Below are 21,700 nucleotides of genomic sequence, written 5' to 3'. Positions count from 1 at the left end.
AGGGTTTTTTGCCTTCAGCTTAGATATTTCGAACGGTCACCAATACTAATTGCTGGAAAATAATTGACACTGATATACCCATACTAAGTCAGACCTTCAGGATAGAGATGCCTATAAATTGGGTAAAAATATTTAACCAACCTAGACTGACCAAGAAATTCCAGTGCCCTGTCTGTCTGCATTAGTGCAACAGTGCACCTCCATCTAGTGATCCTGGCCAAAATCTCACAGGCACTTGGAATTTCTGGTCCAGTAAATGTTGGTTGAATATTTTTGCCCAATTTATCCCTTCTGTATCCTGAATCCCGACTTAGTTTGGGTACAGTTACACCAGTATCAATTACTTTCCAATACATCGCAGTAATGTATAGTAGCCACAAAGACACATTGGTGATGTCCACCGATTCCATGCTGACCCAATCCACCCTTGCTGTTCTACCTAATAGATTCCCGAGACTCAATGGAATCCACAGAAAAAAACTAAGTTTGAGGGAACAGTTACCAACCTAACTTTAAAAAATATTTAGGCCTTCAGAAGGTCACAAAGGGATACGAAGTATGCTTTGGCATGAGTTCTAGCAAGGCAGCAAAGATCTGAGACGAGGAAGTCTCTGAAAAATCCCATTAACGTGCCCACTTGAGTGGAAAGGTGAGAGGAAAGTCCGGGGCTTATAATCCCCATACTGATTTAGCTTCTGGTCTTTAATGCAGCAGAATCCCATTGCAGTCAGGTTGGAGTACATACTCCAAGTCTCTTTGGTTGGGGATGTGGCTTATCCAACTCCCAAACGTTTTAGAGGCCTGCCGTGATTTTCATAATTTTTCAGATATCTGTTTGATTTTAGAAAATTCTTATCTTTGTGTAACCCCCTCGAGGCCTATAGTGATGTCCTAATCGTTGTCCCCATGGGACTCGAGCTTCTCCACTAGTGGGAGGAGGCCAGCCCAGATGGGGTTTGTTACCAGGCTAAAAGCCGGCCTGGGCAAAGGACTGGCGGAGATTTACTAGGTATACACTGCCGTGGCGGCCGTTTTCTATGACAATAAGAAACTCCTGTTTATTCACCAACACGGGCCTCCTGGGTCTTCATGCGACGAAGTAAAAACAATAATTGCAGTTCTGAACATCCCAGCTGCACCAGAATATTGGCGTGCAGGAAAGAGATCAGAACAGTTTTGAAAATGCCGTTCTTTGGGAAATTAGAGGCCTTTAATGCAAGCCTGGGAGATTGGGCCCAATATGCAGAACGAATGTGGTATTTCTACCAGACAGATGTCATCAGTGGAGAGAAGTGAAGGAAAGTAATCCTTCTTACTGCCTGCAGGGCCTCAAACTTAATCAAGAGCCTCAGTTAGTCTGAAGCCCTGGACGCAATTCTCTGCTCTCACGAAAATTCGGAGAATAGCGGGCGGCGTAAATTTTTTTGGACACGCTGGTCCGACGCCCTCCCGCTATTCTCCCCCCCCCCCCCCCCACGGCCGCCCCCCAACACGAATCGCTGCTCGCCGTTTTTTTACGGCGAGCAGCTATTCACCCCTGGCCGATGGCCCGAATTCCAAGGCCTTTACGGCCGTTTCTATGAACGTAAAACACACCTGGTCTGACCGTTCGTAAAAACGGCCGTAAAGTCCCGATCTGGGGAACCATGGCACCGATTGACACGGCCGCACCATGGCCGTGCCAAGGGTGCCATGGGCCCGCGATCGGTGGGCACCGATCGCGGGCAGCGGGTACTTAACCCACGTACTCTTTCTCCCTCCGCCGCCCCGCTGGATCCATTCGCGGGGCGGCTGAGGGGCATACCGGCCCGCGCATGCGCGGGTTTCACGCATATGCGTGATGACGTCATCCACGCGTACGCGGGTTGGAGTCATCCAATCCGCCCATGCGCGGCTGACGTCATCTGACGAGTCAGCCGTCGCTAACTCTGGCTAGCGGGCTTAATGAAATTCGTTAAGCCCGCGATGCCGGAGTTCACGGCCGCGCGATACTAGCCCCGACCGGGGAGCTGAATCGGTTCCCGGTCGGGGGGGGGGGGCGGAGGCTGGTGTCAAACGCGCCCGTTTTTGACGCCAGCTTCCCGAGTTTTCGTAACTCGGGAGAATCGCGCCCAAAGTTCTTTCATGAACAAGTGAAGTTAGTGGCGAATCATTACAACCTAAAACCGTCCATGATACCATGATACTCCAGGTGAGTCGGTAACGGACTTGCCAACACGGCTACGAAAACAAGCAGAATATGGATTTTGGTTCATCCCTTCTGAGATGTTAAGGGACTGTCTGGTGTGCAGGATTTACAACATGGTAACTCAGAGGAAGTTATTGACATAATCAACATTGGACCTGAAACGAGCCATCGAGCTAGCCCTGTCACCTGAGAATGCTGGAGAGTTGAGGTACTCCAGGGTTCATTGGATGATCCCTGGAGTGCGGTGACCTCTCAGGGAATTGCTTGCTTAACCAGATCATCACAAAAGCAGGAACCAAGTACCCAACATCGCATTCAGGCATCACAGACCAGCAGAACATCTTCCGGGAGGACAACTGGGAGTAACAATGGCATTTTAATATTTTGGTTGTAAAATGTGCAACAACCAAGGCCACCAGAATCAACAAAGAACATGCCGCCCTGGGCAGGAGAACCAGGGCCTTGCATGTGACCCAGCCTGAGGTCAACCTGATGCAGGTCAATTGCATCACAACCAAAGTGACACCAATTTGGATCAGGTTTTCAAGTCAACAGTCAGACCTGGTAGTGGACACGAAGGCTGCTGTCTCCATCATCAGTCAACAAACCTTCCTCTGGCTTCACAGGGGCATCCTGCCCTTGGGTTTGCATGATACCAATGCTCAGCTGGTGACATATACCAAGCAGCCTTTGAACATCATTGGGACCAATATGACCCCGGTCATAATGGGCAGCAGACAGTCAGACTTTGACTAATATGGGACTGGGATCCAACCTGTTGGGCTGTGATTGGCTGCAAACACTTCATTTGGACTGGCAACAAATCTTCTGGATGGGCACTGGCGAGGTACGCCAGTCTGTACGAGGTCCCCTGGAAATATCTGGAGGTTTTGCAGGAGGGCTGGGGGGAAAACTAATAGTGGCCAGGGCAAGAATTTATGTCAGCGCAGATACTTCAGGGCACAATGGGTCCCCTACTCCTTGTTTGCAAAGGTGGAGACTGAATTACTGCACTTGGAAAGTTAGGGTATCGTACGCCCAGTCCAATTTTCAGAATGGGCTGCACCAGTGGTCCCGGTGTAGAAACTGGATGAGTGAATATAAATTGACAGTGAACAGGGTCTCCTGCCTGCCTGAAATTCCATGCTGCGTGTAGAGGTTTTGTACACGAAGCTAGCAGGGGGCCACTCATTCACAAACTTGGACATGAGCCACATGTATCTCCACCTGGAGATAGACGCAGTATCACGGTAGTACGTGATCATCAGTCCCCACAAATTGGCTCTGCTCCCGTTTGGGATCTCATTTATTCATGTGATATTCCAAAGTGCAATGGAAGGCATTCTTCAGGGACTACTCAGTGGGGCCCCCGAGAAGGAACACTTGGCAACTTGGAAGAGGTCCTCGGGCGAGATAGTGTCCCGTATTTAACATCACTTAGTGCCAAAAATGAGCCCCCATGGGCGTTTTGTATCACTGCTGCCTCGCCATCTGATTCACCAGACTTGTGTTTCAGTGTCTCGCTGCTAACAAAGTGGAACTGCTTTAAAGTGCGCCCTAACCACTTACTCCCAGTCAACACTAGGGCAGCACGGTAGCATAGTGGTTAGCACTATGGTTTCACAGCACCAGGGTCTCGAGTTCGATTCCTGCTTGGGTCACTATCTGTGCGGAGTCTGCACTTTCTCCCCGTGTCTGCGTGGGTTTCCTCCGGATGCTCCGGTTTCCTCCTACAGTCCAAAGATGTGCAAGTTAGGTGGATTGGCCATGCTAAATTGTCCTTTGGTTAGATGGGGTTGTTGGGTTACGAGGATAGGGTAGAGGTGTGGGCTTAAGTAGGCTGCTCTTTCCAAGAGCCGGTGCAGACTCAATGGGCTGAATGACCTCCTTCTGCACTGTAAATTCAATGATTCTATGAACACACAAGCATGGCAGCGCGCAGGCCTGCTCCCCTTTGGGGACACTGACCTGGAAAGGCTTCTCAATGTTCAGTGAATGAGAGACGGGCCATCCTGTTCCCCCAAGGTGGTCGGAGGTTAGGAGCAGAGCCGCCAATACTGTCCGGAAGGCAGTGGTAGAGGCTGTCTGTGCAGGTAGTATGACCAGGTGGACCAGTGTTCAATGTCGCAAGAAGACCAACAACCTCCACTGAGCTGCAAGGATAACTTACCACCTCTCTCCTGGCATTAGCCCTCCACCCCCTTCTCCCCGCCGGCAACAAATCACCAGCTGACACCTCACACCCTCCCCACATCCAATATTTTTGTTTTTTCTTTGGCACCCACCAGTACAACTCCTTCATATCCAGTTGTGGTGCCCACACATGCCATCTGCAACAGACCCCCACCCCCCGATCCATCAAGCATGCAGCTCAAAAAACCCCCTCTTTGTCTCCGCAGGGGAGGATAGCCCATAATATGCTGGAAAGGGCCAAGACAGAGTAGCGGAGTGCCAGGGATGTGAGTCCTCACCCCCTATGAGGATCGGGCACCATAAATCAAGGGATTACTTACAAGATAATACATGGCTTAGAAAGGGTGGACGCAAAGAAACTGTTTCCGTTAGGCGAGGAGACGAGGACCCGTGGGCACAGCCTTAGAATTAGAGGGGGTAAATTCAGAACAGAAATGCGGAGACATTTCTTCAGCCAGAGAGTGGTGGGCCTGTGGAATTCATTGCCGCGGAGTGCAGTGGAGGCCGGGACGCTAAATGGCTTCAAGGCAGAGATAGATAAATTCTTGATGTCGCGAGGAATTAAGGGCTACGGGGAGAATGCTGGTAGGTGGAGTTGAAATGCCCATCAGCCATGATTGAATGGCGGAGTGGACTCGATGGGCCGAATGGTCTTACTTCCACTCCTATGTCTTATGGTCTTATGGAAAGAGCGGTCACCGTCAGCAAGGTTGGTCTGCACCGCAGAGATAAGGATCCACAGCCCCATCATCCACATGACCTTTCTCAACTGAGTTGTTCATGTTATCCTTCCCTCTCACTGACCACATGTCCATTCCGGGCCACCCAAGAGACCACCATCGAGGTGTCACAGCTATCACCCCACCTTCTCCCAATGCAGTGACAGACACCCCGGTGGGTGACATTAGTGGACAGGCTTCTGGGACAGAATCTGGTGAGCACCACACAGTTGCTGATGCATATCAGGTGGAGGCAGGAACATCCAAGGGAATCAGCAATCGGAGGTCTGCTGGATCCCAAGACTCAGCTAAGCCCCAGTCAAATGCCCAGCTTCTCAACAAAGCTAGAGCTCGGACATGGCCATGAAATTTGGGAGGGGATGTTCGCAAAATTCCAGCAAGTGCATAGCTCATTGGAGAAGTCACAAAGGCTATGGGTGCAGGAGATAATGCCGACAATGTGTGGCACCGAAGTCAACAATGCTAGGGTGGGAGGACGGCACAGTGGTGCAGTGGTTAGCACTGCTGCCTCACGGCACCAAGGACCCAGCTTTGATCCCGGCCCCGAGTCATTGTCCGTGTGAAGTTTGCACATGCTTCCCGTGTCTGCGTGGGTTTCCCATAATCCAAACATCTGCAGGGGAGATGGATTGGCCACAATAAATTGCCCCTTAATTGGTAAAAAAGAATTGGGTACTTTGAATTTAAAAGAAAAGAAAAATAAAAGAATATTTTGTTTATTAAATGGTCAACAGTAACAAAGATTTGAAAATCATCTACGTAACATTCCACATATCATACTAACCATCAAATACAAGGAAACGCTAACATTCCATATGGTACCAATACAAAACTATATCAGCTCATTTTCACAAAAAAAACACACAGTATTAACCCTTGCAGATTCCTTAACAGAAACAAATGATAAATCTGAGAATGTGTTCTCATATCCGAAATTTTGTCACAGCAATAATCTGTCCATCAATGCGTGACTTGTTCCACGTATCATGCCAATCTCCATCTCGGAGCCGCAGCTGTGCAGGATCTCTTTTACGGCCTATCTCATCAGAAATAAATCCTGGCATCCCTATATTCCACTGGCGTTCCAGGTGCAGTTGAAAATCCTTGACATCTAGCGTGTTTAACCCACGCCAGTTACATGCAGCACTCACCACACCAGCAATAAAAGCATCAGCCATCCACAAAAGCATTTCTTCAATGGCCTCCCGTACCAGCCTCCCCGGACAGGCGGCGGAATGTGGCGACTAGGGGCGTTTCACAGTAACTTCATTGAAGCCTACTCGTGACAATAAAGCGATTTTCATTTTTCATTTTTTCATCATCAAGTGACCCATTTGGATCAATGTCACGCACCAGGTTCAGCAGCGTCTTCCTGCTTCAAACCGGATAGCCATCTGGACTCGTAGGTCCCCCTGAGCCGGTGTTCCAGGTATCGTAGAAATAATTATCCTTCTTTCTGGCTACAGAAAAGGAAGGAAACAGCAACAGCAGCCTCCAGGCACTTGCAGCCACTAGCAAGAGCAAGCATCAAACATAATCAGCAGCTATGAAGTGCTCTAACAATGAACAAGGCCAATTTCTTAATAGCAATACCCTTCAACTGTGAAGCTAGAGGCTTCTCACAGTGAAAGGGAGTTAAAGTGATCTTCAATACATAACGAAGAACAGGGCTCTGTCTTGGAAGTGTTTGGTATGACAAGCAGCAGCTGTGGCTGCCCCTGTTATCGGTATCCACAATATTTAAAGATGGCTTGAAGGCCTCGGATGAAAAGCTCCTCACCTCCCCCCGCATCCACCCCACCGTTTCCCCAGTGCAGGGGTGACTCCTGTCCTGGAATGCTTCAGCCCCCTAGCCAAGTCCAACCCCCCTGAGGACTCCCCACCCACCCTCTGAGCACTGAGGCAGCAGCTACAGTGCCCTTCAGCAGCATGCTGGGAAATAGAAATGGCTACTCACCTCCTCACTTTCCCTCAACAGCCATTGCACCAGCTTAACATTTCTCGCTGGGGATCCAGTTAATTCCTGGGAGGCCGTTAAATTCAACTTTAATCTCCGTAATGAGATGGCAATTAATGCAAATTGGTGTTAATGTTATGCTCGCCACATTTGGGCAAGATCCAGAACTCGGCATCGGAGCAGGCCAGCACAATAGCAAACTGATGCGCCTGGCACAAATCTCTATTTTGGCCTTTCCCGCTATTTAACCGCCTTGTGCAATGTGGTGGTTAAATCACACCCTGTATTTCTGGATTGATTTGCCAAGATGGCTTGCCCAATGTAATTTTTAACACACTGGTAACAGGCAATCTGATTTTCCAGGCAGCACTTGGTACCATCAATGTTCTTTGTATAAAATGCTGCACATGAATCCTTTCAATTCCAGGCTGCCATAGTTCACAGTGACACAAGTCACATGTTCACTGATGTTCATGATGGTAGCCATCACAAGGACATTAGTGGTGGGGAGAATCGGCCAATTGCCCTGCAATCAAACTTGGAAAATATAATTAAGAGGTTCTATTTTGACACAATTTTGTAGAAATGCTCAAAAGTCACACCATTGACCTGAAAAATGCCTCTCGTCATTGTAAAGCACTTCTTGTTTCAGAAAGACAAGTCTCACCCAAGCCACCTACATCCTTACCCAAACCAGGACCCAGGCCATTAGCGCATCTTCCAAAGGTATGTGAAAACTATCAAAATCTGACCTTGCATTTTTGAGGACTATGGCTTGAATTTTAACAACAGTGCCACTTTTCCCCTTTGCCCTGATAATGGAATGTTAAATGTGCATTTGGGTGAATTGGATAGCATTCTTGGAGCAAACTCCATCCCACCCTGCAACCCATCACCATTAACCTTGCTATCTGGACGCAGCCCTTCATTGGGAGTTAATAATAATAATCGCTTATTGTCACAAGTAGGCTTCAATTAAGTTACTGCGAAAAGTCCCCAGTCGCCACATTCCGGGAGGCTGGTACAGGAATTGAACCCGCGCTGCTGGGTTCTGCATTTCAAGCCAGCTATTTAGTCCACTGTGCTAAACCAGCCCCTTAACCAGCAACAGTTGGCTGTAGTTCCATCATTGCCTCCTATTAGCACTGCGTAACAGACTTAATGTGGATACAGGCAGGCAGAAAGGCAACAGCTTGTTGATTCCATATTGAAGTAGACCAGCGATACTCCGAGCCCCAACCGTAGAGCTCCGAGCAGAGAGGGGGGAGAGAGAGAGAGAGAGCGAGAGAGAGAGCGAGAGAGAGAGAGAGAGCCTTGGCCATGGTGGCACTCCCATCCCTACCGAATATATACTCAACAAGCCCAGTGATGATAGCAACTGGTTCCACCAGTCGGTGTGTCTGTACCGCCACCTGATGGGTGGAGGTCGCACACCTTCCAACTATGATATAACCCATAGGCATATCACCACGGTACACTGACAGAGAAGTTTCAGTTGACAGAGGGGAAAGATCTAAGTTACATGCAGGACAAAAACTGCTTACAGAGGAAAACGAGGACAGACCCACGACCAACAGTTGTTGTTAGAGGACCTTCTGAAAGTGGACATCTTGGGGAAGGGGAACTGTAGCGACATGTATGAGCGACTGCTGGGGAGGGCTAACACACAGCTGGGCGAGACAAGAAAAAAAGTGAGGAGCACATGGGGTTTGAAATAGGGTGGAAACTCTGGAGCGAAGCACTGCATAGGTCAACTCCACCTCCACTTGCGCAAGGCTAAACCTAATACAGCTGAAAGTGGTACACAGAGCTCATTTAATGAGAACCCAAATGAGCAGGTTCTTCCCGGAACGGTGCGAACGGTGCCAAGGAGGCCCAGCCAACCACCCCCACATGTTCTGGTCTTGGCCCGGACTTGTTGGGTTTTGAACTTCTTTGAGGCAATGTCAAGGTGGTGGGGATGAGGGTGGAGCCTTGCCCAAGAGTGGCAGTTTTGGAGTATCAGAACAGGCAGATCTCTCCATGGAGAGGAGGGCCGACGCCCTTGCCTTTCCCTCCCTAATCACCCGCCAGAGAATCCTGCTTGGCTGGTGGTTGGCAGCGCCACCCAAAGCTGTAGGCAGGCTGTCCAACCTGTGCGAATTTCTCCAGATGGGGAAACTCAAATTGGCCATCCGAAGGTCGGAAGAAGGCTTCCACAAAAACGAGGGGCCATTCACTCGGCTGTTCCAAGGCCTGTTTGCAGCCAACAGCCAGAAAACCAGAGGGAACTGAAAGCCACAACACAATAACGTATGCCAATGAAAGGTGTCATATTACGATTTTGTAATATATATATTACTCTTTTTGGCTAGCCGAGTTGTTGAAATATAGACGTAGTCTTCCAGTGATGATAAAATAATTTGTTGAACTAGTAAACAAACAATTCACTGCAGATTAAACTATTAAATAAGATAATACTATATACTAAGATCTATTAACTTCTTCTCTCTAGCTGTCTCCCTTCTGTACTCTTCATACTCCTGACACAGTCTCCTTAAGGAAAGAACGGGGAAACCTTTTCATAGGTCTTGGTAGTGTGGCCATCTAGTGTTCATTTGCCTGTACTTGCTTGACATTATTTGATCATGTATATTTTTTTAATAAACATTTTATTGAGGTTTTTTTTGGCATTGTAACAGCAGCAAGGTAAACAAGTACATGAGAATATAAACATAGTGCAAATACCACCTCCCTCCCCAACAGGTCCCACCATTAATTAACCCCCTAAACTACACTAACCTAACCCTCCCCGCTGACGATTAATTTTCTGCGAAGAAGTCGATGAATGGTTGCCACCTCCGGGCGAACCCTAACAGTGACCCTCTCAAGGCGAACTTGGTTTTCTCCAAACAGAGAAAGCTAGCCATGTCCGATAGCCAGGTCTCCAACTTCGGGGGCTTTGAGTCCCTCCAAGCTAATAGTATCCGTCTCCGGGCTACCAGGGAAGCAAAGGCCAGGTCTGCCTCCTTCTCCTCCTGAATTCCCGGATCTTCCGACACCCCAAAAATGGCCACCTCTGGACTCATTGCCACCCTTCTTTTTAATACCTTGGACATGACCTCAGCAAACCCCTGCCAAAATCCCTGAAGATTTGGACATGCCCAGAACATGTAGACATGGTTCGCTGGTCCTCCCGCACATTTTGCACACCTGTCTACCACCCCAAATCGGCTCATCTGGGCCACTGTCGTGTGAGCTCGGTAAATTACCTTGAATTGTATCAGGCTGAGTCTGGCACAGGTTGCGGTTGCGTTGACTTCTCGATGCGTCCACCCAAAGGCCCTCCTCTATCTCTCCCCCCAGCTCCTCCTCCCACTTTCGGTTCAGCTCCTCGGTCTGTGTCTCCTCTGACCCCATAAGTTCCTTGTAAATGGCAGAGACGCTCCCCTCTCCTACCCATCCTCTGGAAAGTACCCTGTCCTGAATCCCCCTCAGCGGCAGGAATGGGAAGGTTGATACCTGTCTACACAGAAAGTCCCACACCTGCAGATATTTAAATGAAATGAAATGAAAATGAAAATCGCTTATTGTCACGAGTAGGCTTCAAATGAAGTTACTGTGAAAAGCCCCTAGTCGCCACATTCCGGCGCCTGTTCGGGGAGGCTGTTACGGGAATCGAACAGTGCTGCTGGCTTGCCTTGGTCTGCTTTCAAAGCCAGCGATTTAGCCCAGTGAGCTAAACAGCCCTGTTCATTCCCCCTCACCAATGCAAACTTCTCCTCCAGCACCCTCATACTCGGAAAACTCCCCTCTATAAACAGATCCCCATCCTCTCAATCCCCGGTCTCTGCCATATTCGGAACCCCCCATCCATACTCCCCGGGGAAAACCAGTGATTATCGCAGATTGGGGACCAGACCGATGCTCCCATTGCCTCCACATACCTCCTCCATTGCCCCCAGACTCTCAGGGCCGTCACCACCATGGGACCGGTGGAGTACCGCGCCGGCAGAGGCGCAGTTACCAACGCCCACAGACTGGTGCTCTTTCAAGAACCTGCCTCCATACATATTTGATCATGTATTACTACATACAGAGATCACTACAAAAGGAGAAGGAGGAGGGTCGGGAGGGAACAATGAAACATAGAACCCAACTAAAATCAGCAAGCAAACAACAAAATACACGGCATCACGCCAATCACACAAGAACAGGAAAAAAGGAACTGAAGAGGAAAGAGGACACGCAGTACGACCAGAAGGGGAAGGGGGTCGGGAAGAAAGAAGGGGTGGGGAGAAGAGTGGGGAACCCAGTCGGGAATAAACACCCGGTGGAGAATGCAAAACAAGAAGCTGCGACTGATATAACTAAACACAACCGATATACATACAATTATTCCTTTTCTTTTTGTTCTTTACTGTTTTTTTTTTACTTTGTAGTATTATTACCCTGTTATTTCAGTCCTGTTATCTTCCAATGTATGTTCACAATTGCCTTTGCCTTGTATAGATTAAAAATCCTCAGTAAAAACACTTCAAAAAAAGACTTATTTCCATCTCTGCAAAACCACCCTCCTTGATTCTAAATTTCCTCACCACCCAACTATGAGGGGTGGGGACAGAGTAGATTTGAAAGAACAGCTCTCTTTGGCAGAAGGATCAGAGAAGGTGTTCAGCAAAAAGAAGCAATGGCGATCTGAAGTTAAACAAGTGGTTAGGATCTGAATGCACAGCCTGCAAGTGCATGGACGCATATTCAACTGAAGCCTTCACAACTGACTTGGATAATTATCTGGACAGAGAATTTGCAGAGTTGTGGGAAAAGGCAGGTGAATGAGATTAGGAGAGTTGGTATTGCAAAGTGCCAGCATAGACAAGACAGACCAATTATCTCCTTCTGTGCTGTAACCATTCTATGAAATTTAAAATCCTCAACTGCACCGTTTGTCTGCTTCGGTTTGACATCTTCAACAGCCTCTGAAACCCTCCACACATAAAATGCATATCATCCAAAACTTGACTGCCGACAGCATAACTCCCACAAAATATCACTTGCTTATCACCCTAGTCATGGAGTCATTCACTGGCTCTCCATCCACCAATGCGATGAATTTCAAATTGTCCCAATTTACAGATTGCTCCACAGTCTCTCACCTCACTTTGCAGACCTCCTCTGGCTTTATGTCACAGCTCGTAATCTCCACTCTTCTGAGTCTTGCATCCTGTACATCTCTCTGCGCTTCCAACTCATCTCATCAATCACACCTTTTAAGTTTAAATTATTTTAGTATTTTGTATATTTGTCTGTTACATACATAGAATGAGCAGGGGTGGAAATTTATGACCTGTTGCAGCGAGGGTAGGGCTGGAATGGCGGTGAGCCATTCACAAGGCCATTGATTATTTTGGCAGGATTGTAAAATCCTTCTGGCAGGAGGGGCTGGAAAATTCCACCCATAGAATTGACAGCAAATTAAGACCAGTACTTGTACATTGCATGAGACTCATTCCAAACTAATTATCTGTTGACTAATTACCTACCCCAGTTCCTCTCTAGTTCTTAAATGTTTGCATAACACCACCAGCTTCAGCCAAAATAGCAGCTTGTTCCACTTTCTCACGAGAAGAGACTTTTGTTCCGAATTCTATATTTTTTGTCATATGATATGGAGATGCCAGCGTTGGACTGGGGTGAGCACAGTAAGAAGTCTTACAACACCAGGTTAAAGTCCAACAGGTTTGTTTCAAACACTAGCTTTCGGAGCACTGCTCCTTCCTCAGGTGAATGAAGAGATATGAAGAGGTATCCAACATACCTCAGGATTCACCTGAGGAAGGAGCAGTGCTCCGAAAGCTAGTGTTTGAAACAAACCTGTTGGACTTTAACCTGGTGTTGTTAGACTTCTTACTTTTGTCATATGAATACTGTGTGGTGAATGTAACATGGTAATTCACACTGTATCTTTGTAAGCGCAGTAGTGTTATCCGACCACTAAGGGGAGTAGCTCTGGGAATGCTCAGGAGCTTGTACAGGGCTCCACCCTTGGCTCCGCCCATGACTCCTCTCCCTTGTGCTGCTGTATAAATACCCTTGTCCAGAGTCAGCCTGCAGTTCACCGAGAGTTCATCAACGGGTAACAGGCTGGCTCTGTATTAAGTAGATTAAAGCCTATATTCATATCGGAAAACACGTGTCTGGTGAATTGATGGTTCCATCAATTTAATCTACTTAAGAACAGTCAAGATCGATCATGGAATCGGCCCTCAAGCCTGGACGCCTGGAACTCGACCAGATGCAGAGGCAAAATAAATCTTCTCCCACTGGCTGCGGTGCTTTAAGGCCTACCTGGCAGAAGCAAGCACAGCCGAAACAACAGAGGAACAGAAGTTAAGTCTACTGCACGAGAGGGTGAGCCACAGAATCTCTACGCAACTAAACTCAGCTGGTTCATATACTGCAGCGCTAGCGGTACTCATAAGATATATGTTAGGCCCATTAACGAAGTTTACGCACGCCATGTGTTCACGACTTGCCGCCAGCGGCCTACAGAATCACTCGCCGAATTTTTAAGGGAACTCAATAATTTGTCAAATGACTGTAATTATCAAGCAGTTACCGCGGCTGAACACAGAGAACTTGCTGTACGCGATGTTTTTGTAGCGGGCCTCAGGTCTAATTATGTGCGCCAACGACTGCTGGAAAAGGGGGCCCAAGACTTAGAAACAACTGTGGAAGCTGCGACCACGATGGAGGTCTCCTTCCGCAGCCTTAACTCGTTCCCGGCGGACCCCGCGACCCAATCATGGGCCCCCTTCGACTCCGGGAGCACAGAGAGCTTCATACATCCATACCTGGTAAGACGCTGTTCGCTCCCCGTTTTCGCCATGTGGCAAACTATCTTGCTCGCTTCAGGCTCCCATTCTGTCCAGATCCAGGGATGCACTGCCGCAACACTCACAATCCGAGGCGCTAGCTACTCAAAATTCAAACTCTATGTTTTGCCCGACCTCTGTGCGCCACTCTTATTAGGCCTAGACTTTCAATGTAACCTTAAGAGCCTCACCCTCAGCTTCGGCGGCCCCTGCCCCCACTCACTATCTGCAACCTCACTACGCTGCGAATCCCCCCCCCCCCTCTCTTCGCCAATCTCACAAAGGACTGTAAACCCATAGCCACTCGTAGCAGGCGGTACAGCCTGCAGGATAGGGTATTTATCAGAACAGAGGTCCGAAGGCTTCTCAGAAAGGGGATTATAGAGGCCAGCAATAGTCCCTGGAGAGCTCAGGTGGTGGTCGTTAAGACCGGGGAAAAATTCCATATGGTTGTCGACTATAGTCAGACCATAAATAGATTTACGCTCCTAGACGCGTATCCCCTCCCCAGGATTGCAGACATGGTAAACCAGATCGCCCAGTACCGCCTCTTTTCCACGGTGGATCTGAAGTCTGCATACCACCAGCTCCCAATCCGCCCGGAGGACCGCCACTACACGGCATTCGAGGCTGATGGCCGCCTCTTCCATTTCCTCCGGGTCCCTTTCGGCGTCACTAATGGGGTCTCGATGTTCCAACGAGCAATGGACCGAATGGTGGACCAGTACGGGCTGCGGGCCACGTTTCCGCACTTGGACAATGTCACCATCTGCGGCTATGACCAGCAGGACCACGACGCCAACCTCCACCGTTTTCTCCAGACTGCACAGAAACTGAATCTCACGTATAACAAGGAGAAATGCGTTTTCCGCACAACCAGACTCGCCATCCTAGGCTATGTCGTGGAAAACGGAGTCCTGGGCCCAGACCCGGACCGTATGCGCCCCCTCTTAGAACTCCCCCTCCCCCATGGCCCCAAGGCTCTCAAACGGTACTTGGGCTTCTTCTCCTACTACGCCCAGTGGGTCCCTCAATATGCGGACAAAGCCCGCCCACTCTTTAAGGCCACACGATTTCCCCTGTCAGCCGAGGCACGCCAGGCCTTCAGCTGCATCAAGGAGGACATCGCCAAGGCGGCCATGCGGGCGGTGGATGAATCCACTCCATTCCAGGTTGAGAGCGACGCCTCAGAGGTAGCTCTAGCAGCCACACTAAATCAGACAGGGAGACCAGTCGCATTTTTCTCCCATACCCTATCCGCTTCAGAACTCCGACACTCCTCAGTCGAGAAAGAAGCACAAGCCATTGTGGAGGCTATTCGTTACTGGAGGCACTACCTCGCAGGTAGGAGGTTCACCCTCATCACCGACCAAAGATCGGTTGCCTTCATGTTTGACAACTCGCAAAGGGGCAAAATTAAAAACAACAAAATTCTGAGGTGGAGGATCGAACTCTCCACCTACAATTACGATATTAAGTATTGACCCGGGAAGCCCAACGAGCCTCCGGATGCCCTATCCCGCGGGCAATGCGCCAGCGCGCAGATTGACCGATTGAAAGTCATCCACAATGACCTCTGCCACCCGGGGGTCACCTGGCTCGCCCACTACATCAGAACCCGAAACCTGCCCTTCTCCAACGAGGAGGTAAAAGCGGTCACCAGGGACTGCCCGATCTGTGCGGAGTGCAAACCGCACTTCTAAAGACCAGACAGGGCCCACCTGGTCAAGGCTTCTGGGCCCTTTGAACGCCTCACGATTGATTTCAAAGGGCCACTCCCCTCAACTAACAAGAACGTTTACTTTCTAAACGTCATAGATGAGTTCTCCCATTTCCCATTTGCTACCCCGTGCCCCGACATGACCTCCCACACAGTCATTAGGGCCTTGCATAGCATCTTCACCCTGTTTGGTTTCCCCAGCTATGTACACAGCGACTGGGTTTGTCCTTCATGAGCGACGAGCTGCGTCAGTACCTGCTCGACAAGGACATTGCCTCGAGCAGGACTACCAGCTACAACCCCAGGGGGAACGGGCAGGTGGAGAGGGAGAACGCGACGGTCTGGAAGACCGTCCTACTGACCCTCCGGTCAAGAAAGCTCCAAGTCTCCCAGTGGCAGGAAGTCCTCCCAGACGTGCTCCACGCTATTAGGTCCCTTTTGTGCACAGTAACCAATCAGACCCCTCACGAGAGGCTCTTCATTTTTTCCAGGGGCACTACTACGGGGGTCTCACTTCTGGCATGGCTGAGGACTCCGGGCCCCGTACTTCTGAGGAAACACGTCAGGGCACACAAAACCGACCCCCTTGTTGAAAAGGTGTGCCTGCTCCACTCTAACCCCCAGCACGCATTCGTCGAGTTCCCTGACGGCCGTCAGGACACTGTATCCCTCCGGGATCTGGCACCCGCCGGATCCAGCGCCCCCTCTACCCCCACAGAAGGACCTCTCACCCTACACCCCATGCTGCCGCCCCCTCACGCACCCGAGTCCACAAGCTCGCTCCACCAGTTCCGCGCACCCGAGCCGGCCAGCGCCCCCAGTCCCCGGTCGAACCAGGAGAGTATGAAGCTCGGATACAACCATCCCTGGAGTCCGCCATCGTACCCCAGCACACAACACCCATCCAGCCACCGCAAGAGGCTGCAACCCCGGTGCTCCGCAGATCACAGCGGACAGTTCGAACACCGGACAGACTGACTTTGTAAACCACCACCCCCGCCGGACTTGATTTTTTGCAGGGGGTGAATGCGGTGAATGTAACACGGTAATTCACACTGTATCTTTGTAAGCGCAGGGGGAGTAGCTCTGGGAATGCTCAGGAGCTTGTACAGGGCTCCACCCTTGGCTCCGCCCACTACTCCTCCCCCTTGTGCTGCTGTATAAATACCCTTGTTCAGAGTCAGCCTGCAGTTCACCGAGAGTTCATCAACGGGTAACAGGCTGGCTCTGTAGTAAGTAGATTAAAGCCTATATTCATATCGGAAAACACGTGTCTGGTGAATTGATGGTTCCATCATACTGATGTTAGCTCATGAACAATCTTGAACTTCAAGTTTTACATTTTCTTGTTTCAGGTCCAGAACAATAAATCACACAGTGAACCTGCCAACATGCATCTCTATCTTGGTCCTAATATTGCCAAAGGTTATACTTTTTAAATATATATATATATATTACAGCATACATGTGTATGCAGATAGATGTAGAGAGAGACAAAGGAAGCTGGGCAAGGGTCAAAAGTTCAGAGATTCAAGACATATAAATAGGGTAGATGGCAAGAAACCTTTCCCTTTAGCAGCGGGATCAATGGCTGGGGGTGGGGTGGTATAGGTTTGAGGGTAAGGAACAGGAGATTTGGAAAAATCTTTCTCAACAAAGGGGTGAAGGGAATCTGGAACCCACTGCCTTAAAGGGTGGCAGAGGTGGGAAAATTCTCTGACTTTATGACTGCCAAGGTTGAACAGAATATGAAAGAAAGATTATATAAAGGAAACATTGTGATTCATTGAAAACCAAGCTTCAATGGTCCATTTAATTGTAGGAGAAAAGAGAGACTGAAATGGTAGATGAGTTCCAAAGGTTTGAGGTCCTGGGAAAGATTCATCAACTCTTAGGTGGTGGTTTTAAATCATCCCTGAAAATGTCTCACCCTGTTCATGGCACTACCGTTTCAACTGGGCCCTTGACCTAGGTTACCTAGTTGCTCACCGACCTCCTGCTTTGTTAATAAATGCAAATTGCATCTTAATCCGCCACTGAGTGGGGTGCCCACTGTGGCTTCCTCACAAGAAAAATCTGCCAGGCAAGAGGCAGACTCTGGAAGGTATCTTTGATGAACCCAGGACATTAGGAGTTCTCCTTTAGTCCCCATTATAGAAATCCAGGCCTCTACTGCTTCAGATTTTCTCCGTATGCAATGTTCTGCCAAAACTTACCACACTACTTATCTGGGCTTCCTTAACTTCTTTTAGATTTGAAGTTAACCAGTAAGATGTAAGTAAAGCATGAGTGTTAAAATAGCCCAAGTCCCAAAATAATGCAATTTTGATGCTTCCTTACCTGAGCTTACTTCCAAATAAGAAATAGTGCTAATCTTTCACCCATTATTCCTCAGTTGTGGATGGTATCATCGCTGAGTCTGATTCTATCATTATCAATATCTGCACAATACACTTTCCAGCAAAGTCTGCTTCCACTTAGGAGGCGGAACCATGGGTCATTGTTCCCCTCCTGAATTCAACAGTGTTGTGCCCAATTGGGGTGTCCCACTACTGCTACATCTGAAATGAACAAAATCAGCAAAGTCTGTAGATTGAACTTAGAACCATAATGGCCTGAATGGTGCAACTACTCTCCAAAAGGCAGCACAGAAGCCCATTTAGTTGGAACTTACTCTCAATCTGCAAGAGTTTGGGAAACGCTGTGGAAAATCTGACACTTTTTTTTCTCTCAGCTTCTCCAATGAACAAAGCTTTTCAAGATACTCTCCCAATTCTTCCTCCACGTAGCCACAAGCAATCTCAGTTATTAACTCCAGTGGAGGTACAGTTTACTTTTGTTTCTTAATTTGATGGCAGCTCAATGTATCTAGCCTTATCTAGTATTGTGTTCTCTCTGTACTTCACAGAATATCGATGATGGTGAATACTTGGAATTTGACCACATAGAAAGTGAGTATGCTTCATTCCACTAACCACTACACTAACTTAAATAACTGTGTTTAAGGGTCAGCAAAGAACACACAGGGAACTTCTTCAAAGTCCTCTGCTGAATAAAAATAGCATAAATTGTAAAGATAATAATTGACGTGTACATTTTAAAATCAGCTGGTAACGTGTTTCCCAATGATGAGGAAGTTTTCAGCTGTGATAAATGTGATAGGGGGTCTTACAAATGTAACAGCACTATGGGTATTCCAAACCACATGGACTGCAGCAGTTCAAGAAGGTAGCACACCACCACCTTCTCAATGGCAATTACAGATGGACAATAAATGCTGCATAGCCATGCTGCGACACCCACATCCCATGAACAAATATAGGAAAAAAGCTTGTAACATCTCTATTCCAGAAAAGAATCAACAGTTAGGGGGTGTAGGCAGGAAAGTGGAGGCCATGATTAGATCCGACATGAGCTCATTGAATGGCAAACCAGGATTGAGCAGCCAAATGTCTATCCCTGGCTCCTATTTCTTTTGTCTGATATAATTGGCCTCAGCGTGCTGGGGTGATCAGATGGAGGATGGGGAGAGCAGTACATGTCAGCCAGTATCCATTATGTAATTATCCCTTCTGGAAAGTGCACAAATGAATTTTGGGTGAAAGTATGATGCCCCCACCCAATAGTCGTATGAAGTTAATGGCTACGATTGAATGTCATTGATAAGATCTGTTAGAACTCACCTGGGTTCCCTGGTTAATGTCTGTCAATGCACAGTAATATAGACTCACATTGTGAACGACCACTGTCGACTACCTGCTGCGAGTGGATTATATCCTCGGAAAGATCAGTTCCTTCAATAAATGAGGGGGGAGAAATGGGAAAAACATACTGGATAAATTTGGCACACCTAGGGTGCTTTTTCGATAAGCCAACAGTTTAATATATTCCCGCTAAGAGAGGACCTCTGTCATGTTTTTTATGAATTTTGCATTTCACCTCTCCTCCCTTCTTCACAGGCAGTGGAAGTAAAAGTTCACTAGACGCCAGATCACAACCATCAATTACTCCACGAGGAGCAAATTTACCAACTCCAGTGTAAGTGAAGCCCATCTATCAACGAAAGAAAGAAGGACATATGTATTTACGGAACCCTTTTCCACAACCTGGGATGTCCCAAAGTGCTTTGCAGCCAATTAAGTACTTTTTAAGTGTAGCTACTGTTGTTGTGTAAGAAATGTGGGAGCTATTTTCTACACAGCAAGGTCCCGAAAACAGCAATGAGATAAATGGGAAAATTATTTGTTTTGTTGATGTTGTTTGAGGCATAAATATTGCCGACTGCCTTGCTCTTCTTTGAAATAATATTTTGGGATCTTTAATGTGCACTCGAGGGAGCAGATGGGTTTCATCGAACATCTGACAGTGCAGTGCTCCCTCAGTAGTGTACTGAAAGGATATCGGAGGTTTTCAGCTCAAGATTGTGCTGAGTTTTAATATCCTTATTTCATTTTAATGTTTACATTTTTCCTGGTGTATTAGATATCAAATAAAATATGTATTTTCTTACAGGACAAAGCCTCCTGTTCCTATTAGGAAACCTATTGGGAAACATGGTAAGTGTTGTTACTAAATTGTGCATGAAGTGGGGGGCTCGGTGGAGGCGACACAGGGGGGAAGTGGGGGGCTCGGTGGAGGCTCCGCTACGGGGGAACCACCGGTTTGTCCCAGAGAACATGGATGGCGGGTTCCTGGGGTGGCACAGGGCGGGCATTAGGAAGTTGGGAGACCTGTTTATTGACGGGAGGTTCGCGAGCCTTGGTGAACTGGAGGAGAAGTTTGAGCTCCCCCCCTGGGGAATATGTTCAGGTATCTTCAGGTCAAGGCGTTTGCTAGGCAACAGGTGGAGGGGTTCCCTTTTCTGCCCCCACGGGGGGTAAGGGATAGGGTGCTTTCGGGGGTGTGGGTCGGGGATGGGAAGGTGTCTGACATCGATCAGGTAATGCAGGAGGTGGGGGAGGCGTCGGTAGAGGAGCTAAGGCTAAGTGGGAGGTGGAGCTGGGGGAGCAGATTGAGGAGGGGACATGGGCGGACGCCCTGGAGAGGGTGAACTCTTCCTCTTCATGTGCGAGGCTTAGTCTCATCCAGTTCAAGGTGCTGCACTGGGCCCACATGTCCGGGTCTAGGATGAGTAGGTTCGTTGGGGGCAAAGACAGGTGCGTCAGGTGTTCGGGGAGTCCAGCGAACCATGCCCACATGTTTTGGGCATGCCCGGCACTGGAGGAGTTCTGGAAGGGGGTGGCGGGGATGGTGTCGAGGGTGGTGGGATCCAGGGTCAAGCCAGGCTGGGGACTCGCGATATTTGGGGTTGGGGTGGAGTCGGGAGTGCAGGAGGCGAAAGAGGCCATGTCTTGGCCTTTGCGTCCCTAGTAGCCCGGCGGAGGATCTTGCTACAGTGGAAGGATGCGAGACCTCTGAGTGTGGAGACCTGGATCAATGACATGGCAGGATTCATTAAGTTGGAGAGGGTCAAGTTCGCCCTGAGGGGGTCGGTACAAGGGTTCTTTAGGCGGTGGCAGCCTTTCCTCGACTTTCTGGCTCAACGATAGGGAACTAGGTCAGCAGCAGCAGCAACCCGGGGGGGAGGGGGGAAGGAAAGGGGAGGGGGGGAAGGAAAGGGGAGGGGGGAAGGAAAGGGGAGGGGGGAAGGAAAGGGGAGGGGGGAAGGAAAGGGGAGGGGGGAAGGAAAGGGGAGGGGGGAAGGAAAGGGGAGGGGGGAAGGAAAGGGGAGGGGGGAAGGAAAGGGGAGGGGGGAAGGAAAGGGGAGGGGGGAAGGAAAGGGGAGGGGGGAAGGAAAGGGGAGGGGGGAAGGAAAGGGGAGGGGGGAAGGAAAGGGGAGGAGGGAAGGAAAGGGGAGGGGGAAGGGGAGGGGGGGAAGGGGAGGGGGGGAAGGGGAGGGGGAAATGGGAAGGGAAGGGGGGAAGGGGGAAGGGGGAAGGGGAAGGGGAAGGGGGGAGGGGGGAGGGGAAGGGGAGGGGGGAAGGGGAGGGGGGGAAGGGGGGGGGAAGGGAAGGGGAGGGGGGAAAGGGGAAGGGGGGGGAAGGGGAG

General features: G+C 49.1%; 2 protein-coding genes across 6 annotated transcripts in view; one reads left to right on the top strand and one right to left on the bottom strand.

Moving 5' to 3' along the window:
* polm (polymerase (DNA directed), mu) overlaps nucleotides 1–21,700 on the bottom strand; it is a 215,384-nt gene that overhangs the window by 142,061 nt on the left and 51,623 nt on the right. The window lies entirely within an intron of this gene.
* The window catches only part of LOC119957408 (SH2 domain-containing protein 6-like), a 60,296-nt gene that overhangs the window by 23,569 nt on the left and 15,027 nt on the right, over nucleotides 1–21,700 (top strand). For 3 of the 4 annotated variants that reach the window (XM_038785454.1, XM_038785455.1, XM_038785457.1), the window contains exons 6-11: nucleotides 7,731–7,804; nucleotides 17,008–17,077; nucleotides 18,387–18,475; nucleotides 18,561–18,603; nucleotides 19,612–19,690; nucleotides 20,165–20,205. In XM_038785454.1, the coding sequence (XP_038641382.1) occupies nucleotides 7,731–7,804; nucleotides 17,008–17,077; nucleotides 18,387–18,475; nucleotides 18,561–18,603; nucleotides 19,612–19,690; nucleotides 20,165–20,205 (396 nt within the window). The remainder of the gene's footprint in view (nucleotides 1–7,730; nucleotides 7,805–17,007; nucleotides 17,078–18,386; nucleotides 18,476–18,560; nucleotides 18,604–19,611; nucleotides 19,691–20,164; nucleotides 20,206–21,700) is intronic. The other variant, XM_038785456.1, reaches the window with a different exon arrangement.

This window comes from Scyliorhinus canicula, chromosome 26 (assembly GCF_902713615.1).
Source record: "Scyliorhinus canicula chromosome 26, sScyCan1.1, whole genome shotgun sequence".
NCBI classification, from domain to species: domain Eukaryota; kingdom Metazoa; phylum Chordata; class Chondrichthyes; order Carcharhiniformes; family Scyliorhinidae; genus Scyliorhinus; species Scyliorhinus canicula.
The sequence above is the reverse complement of the archived record's forward strand: the minus strand, read 5'-3'. Positions and strand labels throughout refer to the sequence as shown.